Below are 7,576 nucleotides of genomic sequence, written 5' to 3' on the forward strand. Positions count from 1 at the left end.
AACCAGAATCACAACCTGTACATCTTTTGGAGAAATTGGTGTAAGTATTGTGAATATAAGTGGGTTTTAATACATAAAAATAACATTAAAATAATTTGTGAATGAATCTTATTTGTCTGGTAAAACCTTTACCAGGTTAGTTTTACCAGGATTTTCGCAAACTTTTGACAGGACTGGAACAGATGAACAATCAAAACAGATCAACACTGCATTTTGATTTTGTTGATCACTAAATATGCGTAGCTCAAACACTGTTGTTGCATTTCTGCTGTATTTATATTTAGCTGAATTGTAATTTTATTTCAAATATGCACATTTTTACTATTAAAGGGGTCATATGATGCGATTTAAATTTTTCCTTTCTCTTTGGAGTGTTACAAGCTCTTGGTGCATAAAGAAGATCTGTAAAGTTGCAAAGACTAAAGTCTCAAATCCAAAGAGATATTCTTTATAAAAGTTAAGAGTCAGCCACACCTACCTAAAACGGCTCGTTCTAACACGCCCCCACATATCTACGTCACGATGTGGGAAGATTTGCATAACGCCGCCCAAATGTTCACGCAAAGAAAGAAGGCGTAACTATTATTCTCGCTGTAGTATTGTTGTTGCCACCGCCGCCATGTCGTGAAGGCGCTGTGTGTTTCGTTGTGAAAGCGAAACTACTTTGTTTGGTCTTCCAGAAGAGGACGATATATGCTTCATCATGCCTAGAGCTGATCCATGCTGGTCGCTGAGGAAATACATCAACTTGGGGCTGTGGATCGCCGGATCGGCTTTCACCGTGGACGAGTCCAGCCCAGGGTCGTCACATGTGTTTGCCGCAGGCATCACAATATGGTAAGGGATTTCCGTCACACGCTTGAAGAATTCGGCCAATCACAACGCACTGGATAGCTGGCCAATCACAGCACACCTCGCTTTTTTAGACCGATGAGCTTTGTAAAAATCGATGCATTTCAAAAAGGTGGGGCATAGAGGAGAAACAATAATGTACAGTATGTGGAAAATAATGTGTTTTTTGAACCTTAAACCGCATAAACACATTTCATTACACCAAATACACAAAATAATGTTCTTTTTAGCAGCATCATATGACCCCTTTAAATCTCCTACAGCAGTGGAATTCACTTAGCAAGCAATTATCAGTAACATGTCAGACACAATTACAGTGGAACAGTACAGCTGGATCAGTGATTTATTCATTATGTTTCTTCCCCATGAAACTTTTGCATGAGTGATAATATACACACCATAGACTACATCCCAGCTTTCCCTGTTGGACGTTTCTGTGTAAGCAGGACAGAAACCAAAAGATGTCTGGTGCCCTCATGTGACCGTGAAAGGAAACGCAAACATTTCCCACCAGTCGATGACGTTATGGAATTAAATTATACATTTGAATAAAACTGAACGAACATACTATTTAACACAAGTGTCCCTGACTGTTGTGTAAATTACACTTCATTATTGTGAGTGACTACATCTAAGTTCAAGTGCTCCAGTTAGCTTATTTTATGTGTTAACTTACACCTGCTACAATATCAATATATAGAGGTAACAAAGTCTGCTTCTATTTAGTCCAAAAATATCTTGGTCATGTCATACATTTCAATGTTCACGCAACTCTTAAAATACACAAATGTAAACAAAACATTATACCAAAGGCCATTTTTCGACTAAGTAAATTTTGAAGAACATCGTGGACACAGCTATAGACCTATTTAAGTACCGTTTGGCAGTAATACAGTGCTTATGACTTCCTTATGGCTTATTAACTATTATAAATGAAATACTATGATTCCTAACGGTTGACAGAATTTCACAATAACATCGAGTTTATCATCCGCATCTGTTATAAAAGAACAGTTCACTTAAAAATAATACAATTGCTGAAATCATCCAAGAGGTAAATCAGTTCGTTTCTTCATCAGAACAGATTTGGAGCAATTTATCATTACATCACTTGCTCACCAGTGGAGCCTCTGCAGTCAATGGGTGCCGTCAGAACAAGTCCAAGCCCTGTTGTCCTCTCACATCAAAAATGCACAGACATATTTGTTTAGAACCATTTAGACTGTTGCTTGTAAAAGTTTCTTAAACTGTACATTTCTCTCCTGATTTGGAAAAGATGACTGGAGAACGTAATATTATGAATAAAACTGGAATCAACGGCTTGAAGTTAAACAGCCGTAATGATGGATTTATTGCAGCTTGTGGATTATAATGCAGTCACTGTATAGTTTAAATGAATCCTTGTTTTCCTTGTCCTCCTCAAACAACATGAGGCAACAATCCTCCCAAATTTGCGATGTGCTTTCCCGACAAAATAAAAGCGTTTCAAAGCAAATAAATGAAGACAGCCATAAATATTAGCTCTATAATACGTGTCTTATGCTATTATTGCCTGATGCTTTTGCTGGCATTTTAAACGCACACCCTCCCCAAATAAAATGTAGCCCACATGGAAGCCAATAATCATAGCTCAAATACTGCCAGTGAATTGCATTTACACATTTGTGTTATATCTATAACTAGCGAAATTGAGGTATTTCATCAGGGTACTGATTAAGACAGTCATATACTCGGTAGTAGACTTTTATAGTATCTTACACTTCACTGACTGAAGGCAACTACTCATTTGTTTTTGACCCTTGACAATGTTAATTTTGGACTTTAACCAACACAAACTGGAGCTTGGTCAATAAAAGGACAGACTGAGTCAAACAATTACTTTATTTATGTTCAGGTAAAAACATGAACCTGATGCAGTAAATTATTGCAGATCTTAGAAACCAGCACATGAACACCGAGGACAGGAGAGCGCACAGCAGCACCTCCTCCTGGCCACAGACTGCAGTGCACACCACGGTTTGTTCCAAGCCAGCAGTGCAAAAATAAACTACAGCAAGAGAAAAGAAAAAAAAAAGAACCAATAGAAAAAAAGAAAGAAAAAAAGGGGGGGGGGGCCGACAATCCCACCTCAAACCGGGTGTGAAAACTGCATATAAACTTTATTTTATTTAATGAACTTTTTTTTATTATTATTTTTTTGAAATGCTATCTGGCCATGAAACCATAAAATAAGACCAGCCAATTCTTTTAAATGAATTTCTTGTGCTCAGCTACATTATGGGATTAAAGCCTGGCTTCACCAGCCAAGCAACTTCAGCAGGCCCATCATTAAGACCTCAAGTCCCCAAAAGTCCAGCAGAGGCACACTACTATAACCATATAGGAGTCTATTCATCCAACACAATGGATACATCTTTTTTAACACGGAGCTGACACTTTATGAGAAATGTCGGCCAGAAAACAATTTCAACTTGGGTTAAAAAAAACAAAAACAAATAATAATAATAATAATAATAATATAATAAAGATACTACACTTCCAACACAACCCGCCGCATTCAACCAACTGGAACTCTCTTACACATTCAAAATTCTCTCAAATAAAAAGGAAAAAAAGTGACACGAGAGGAGAGAGAGAAATTAAAGTGGAACCAAAACGTAACAAGACTTTCGGGGTTATAATACAGAACAGAGGGGAAACTGGGCAGGAGTGCACTCAGCTATTCTATCAAATGTGTCGTATAAGCAAAATCTGCAAATGTTTGTTTGTACAAATGATCTTTGGAGCTATAGGAACCCTCACCGGCTTGATGGATGCCCCCTCCCCAACAGGAACACAGTGAAGATGTCATTCACCAGGAGAGAAAAAAAAACAAAAAAACATCCCTTTTTTTCTTATGTCATGTCACAAATGTCACCCAGGTTTACTCCTCTTTTTTTTCGGCTTGAACATCTCTCAACTACTGATATATTTTTATAATCTGCTCTGAAGTGTTTCTTTTTTAAATGTTTCTTTAAAAAACGTTTTCTCTCTCTCTCGCTCTCTTTTTTTTTTAAATCTGATGAGTCGCATTAACACCCTTTCCTCCTGGTTAGGAGTCAAAAGGAAGTCTCTTATGTTTTATCGTTTAGTTTCTGCAAGCTGCTTTTCTTTAAACAAGTAGGCTGTACATATTTTGCCTCAATGGGGGTGTTTTCAAAAAGAAAAGAAAAAGGGCAGGGGAAAAAAACGAAAGAGGAAGAAGTCACGATTTGTGTGGTTCTGCAGTGAGTTGATTGAAGGCCATTTTGAGTGAGAGGGTGCAGGAGGTGAGATCAAGACAGATGGAAAGACTGCTGGCCCTCGCGCGCAGCAATCAACAGTTTCTCGCGCATGATCTCGATGCTGGAGTAATCCGGCAGTTTCAGGTAGTTCACACACGTCATCACCGACGGAAGGAAGTCGTCCGGGTTCTCGGTCAACTCGAACGTCTTCCGAACGATAGTGAGGGGAGGGTTTAAACTCCGGAATCCTGAGAAGAAAACAAAGATGGAAGACACGTTACATGAGAACATCTTCCTAATGGCTTATACTCTGTGGATAGAAATGGTTCCGTACCTCCGACAGGAAGTCTGGGGCTGCCTGTGACAAACTGCAGGAAAAGTCTCTGCTGCTCTACATCAAAACTGCTCAGCACCTCAAACAAGAAACGCACTGCACGGCTACAGACACACAAAAAAAGTTTCTGTCATTTATACAGCCGGGAAAGGCTGGAATACAGTACACAACATGAAAATATGTTCAGATTTTAAAACACAAGGCATCAAACACTTGCCAACTTAATAAACGGTTACAGAGAAAAACTGGTCAACGTACACAAAAGCTCACACACTACTCCAGACCAAGACACTCTAAATGTAAGCTCACAGAGAAACACTGCTAGGAGACACATGACAAATAAAAACAATGTCTTCTAAAATTGGCTCATAATTGCTAAACTGGACAGAATGAGGCTTAATATTTGTTATGAGGTGTTTTGAATCCCTCTGAAGAAGACAGAAAAGTCCTAGCAATACCTATGTAACCCTATGCTTTGAGGATTTTTTTGTTTGTTTGTAGTTTTATTTTTTCTCAGAAAAGTGCATAGAGTATATTCACACTCAATAAACGTCCAAAAAAACAGTCTGAGGCTAAAAAATATGTGACCCTGGACCACAAAACCAGTCTTAAGTCGCTTATTTGTAGCAATAGCCAAAAATACATTGTATGGGTCAAAATTATAGATTTTTCTTTTATGCCAAAAATCATTAGGATATCAAGTAAAGATCATGTTCCATGAAGATATTTTGTACATTTTGTAATTTTTGATTAGTAATATGCATTGCTAAGAACATTTGAACTTAATTTCACCCTCAGATTCCAGATTTTCAAATAGTTGTATCTCGACCAAATATTGTCCTATCCTAACAAACCATACATCAATGGAAAGGCAGTTAATGGTCTGCGGCTCTCCAAAACCAGTACGTCAGCAGAACACAGGGACGCCAAACCTATTGTGCATTTCAGCGTTCCTCCGGAGCAACCGCCAGGACCAGAGCGAACGGAAAGACACTCCAGCGTTGTATTGCACTTCGCAAGCCAGCGACCACTTCCCTCAGGGAAAGGAAGTTTGGCCAAAACAAAGGTTAGCATCGACTGTTCCAAACTTCTCGAGGGCCCACAAACCGACAACGTCCCGGAACCCCAGAAAGCCAGGCTTTTCCGGAGCACCTCAGCCTGCATGCTGCCAAGCGGAAGGCCGTCGTCGACGGAAAGAAGACACGCCACTTTTCCGACATCGGATAAGTCCTCAAGAAAAGGGTCACATCACATCCTTCACAGGAGTATTTCTTTGGAGGTACCCTGTGCGAACGCTGAGATTTCTTGTCGCGTTTCAAATGCTGCAGATGTGCACTCCATAAATGGCCCTCCGCACGTACACATCCACGTATCTCACGGCACAAGTGCAAGAAAATCAAACACCCTGCAGGACAACAGCATAAACGGTGAAACGGATCATGTTCCAACCTGCACGGAGAAAAATGATACCGTAAGCCTTTTCATCTATTAGCAAGTGAAAAATCAGAATGCACTTATTCACTTACTCAGTTTTATCTTGCACTTTTAAACATGCAAAGTTAAAGTCAGTGAGTGTAAATAGTATTTTGCCCTAAAATTGCATTCAGATTGAGTAGATTTGTGAAGACATGATTTGTAGAGTCGGCTGTATATTTCCAGTGATAGCGGTGATTGTTTTCTTGTCATTTATTAGTTGAGGTGTTTGTACATCTATGAATTGAACATTGAACAATATACATAACTATTCAGAAACTTCTCTTCCCTTGATCTTGCATGTAAAGCTTTGCTTTTCAATTTTAAAGATATGCAGATACACATCATTTCAACATAGGATTGTGAAATACCCAAATAAATTGCAGGCAATTATTTATATTTGTGTAACAGTAGCCTATATATGTGTCTTAAGTCATTGGGGTATATTTGTAGCAATAGCCAAAAATATATTGTATGGGTCAAAATTATTGATTTTTCTTTTATGCCAAAAATCATTAGGATATTAAGATCATGATCCATGAAGATATTTTGTAAATTTCCTACCGTGAATATATCAAAACTTAATTTTTGATTAGTAATATGCATTGCTAAGAACTTAATTTGGACAACTTTAAAGGCGATTTTCTCAATATTTAGTTTTTTTGCACCCTCAGATTCCAGATTTTCAAATAGTTGTATCTCGGCCAAATATTGTCCTATCCTAACGAACCATACATCAATCGAAAGCTTTCAGATTATGTATAAATCTCAATTTTAAAAAATTGACCCTTATGACTGGTTATGTGGTCCAGGGTCACATATAGTGTGTGCGCCCATCATACACTAGTTGATTTTCTGGCCAATATCTGCAGACTGGCTTTGACTTTGGTCAACCAGCATCAACTAGTGTCGACTCCTTCAGACTGCAAATCAGGGCAAAAGTCCCATAGTGTTTTCCAGCCGATGCAGGCACGACTTTATACCTGTCATGTGTGTAGCCGTGGTCCGGTCTGCAGCACTCCATTAGTGTCTTCACATCCCAGGACTCTGACTTACTGCCACATAACAACTGATCCAGCTGTAAAGGGAAAGCACATGAAAAGAAAAGATTTAACGAAATACAAATTTCATTGCAAAACCACCAGTTAAAAAGGTCATGAACTGCATATTTTTTTATATTTCCTGAGGTGAACTTGCAATGTTAGTAGGATTTTTACATTGGTGTTCCATTATTTGAATACTCTTTAAATGGGTGCATCTCCTTCAAGACTACAATGTAAATGCTGACTGCTGTTTTTGTATAACGTGTATTAAATAAGTATTACAGGTGGAACTCTTTTGAAACCTTTCACAATGTCTTTACCATCACAGCTGTTGAGAACTAATCCTTTAAAAGGGGTCATAAGATGCGATTTACATTTTTCCTTTCTCTTTGGAGTGTTACAAGCTCTTGGTGCATAAAAAAGATCTGTAAAGTTGCAAAGACCAAAGTCTCAAATCCAAAGAGATATTCTTTATAAAAGTTAAGACTTGTCCATGCCCTCCTAAAACGCCTTGTTTAAACACGCCCCCACATATCTACGTCACTATGTGGGAAGATTTGCATAACACCGCCCAAATGTGCACGCAAAGAAAGAAGGCGTGGTTTCAGGAA

At 38.6% G+C, this 7,576-nt stretch overlaps 1 protein-coding gene across 8 annotated transcripts in view; it reads right to left on the bottom strand.

Annotated features, from left to right (window-relative positions):
• Window positions 1-2,833: 2,833 nt before the first annotated feature.
• Window positions 2,834-7,576, bottom strand: part of trip12 (thyroid hormone receptor interactor 12) — a 63,490-nt gene continuing 58,747 nt past the window's right edge. For all 8 annotated transcript variants that reach the window (XM_016515814.1, XM_016515805.1, XM_016515799.1 and 5 more), the window contains 3 exons: window positions 6,906-7,000; window positions 4,450-4,553; window positions 2,834-4,363 (listed from right to left, as the gene is read on the bottom strand). In XM_016515814.1, the coding sequence (XP_016371300.1) occupies window positions 4,167-4,363; window positions 4,450-4,553; window positions 6,906-7,000 (396 nt within the window). In that variant the 3' untranslated portion in view covers window positions 2,834-4,166. The remainder of the gene's footprint in view (window positions 4,364-4,449; window positions 4,554-6,905; window positions 7,001-7,576) is intronic.

This window comes from Sinocyclocheilus rhinocerous, unplaced genomic scaffold (assembly GCF_001515625.1).
Source record: "Sinocyclocheilus rhinocerous isolate Xijiao unplaced genomic scaffold, SAMN03320098_v1.1 scaffold943, whole genome shotgun sequence".
Taxonomy (NCBI): Eukaryota; Metazoa; Chordata; class Actinopteri; order Cypriniformes; family Cyprinidae; genus Sinocyclocheilus; species Sinocyclocheilus rhinocerous.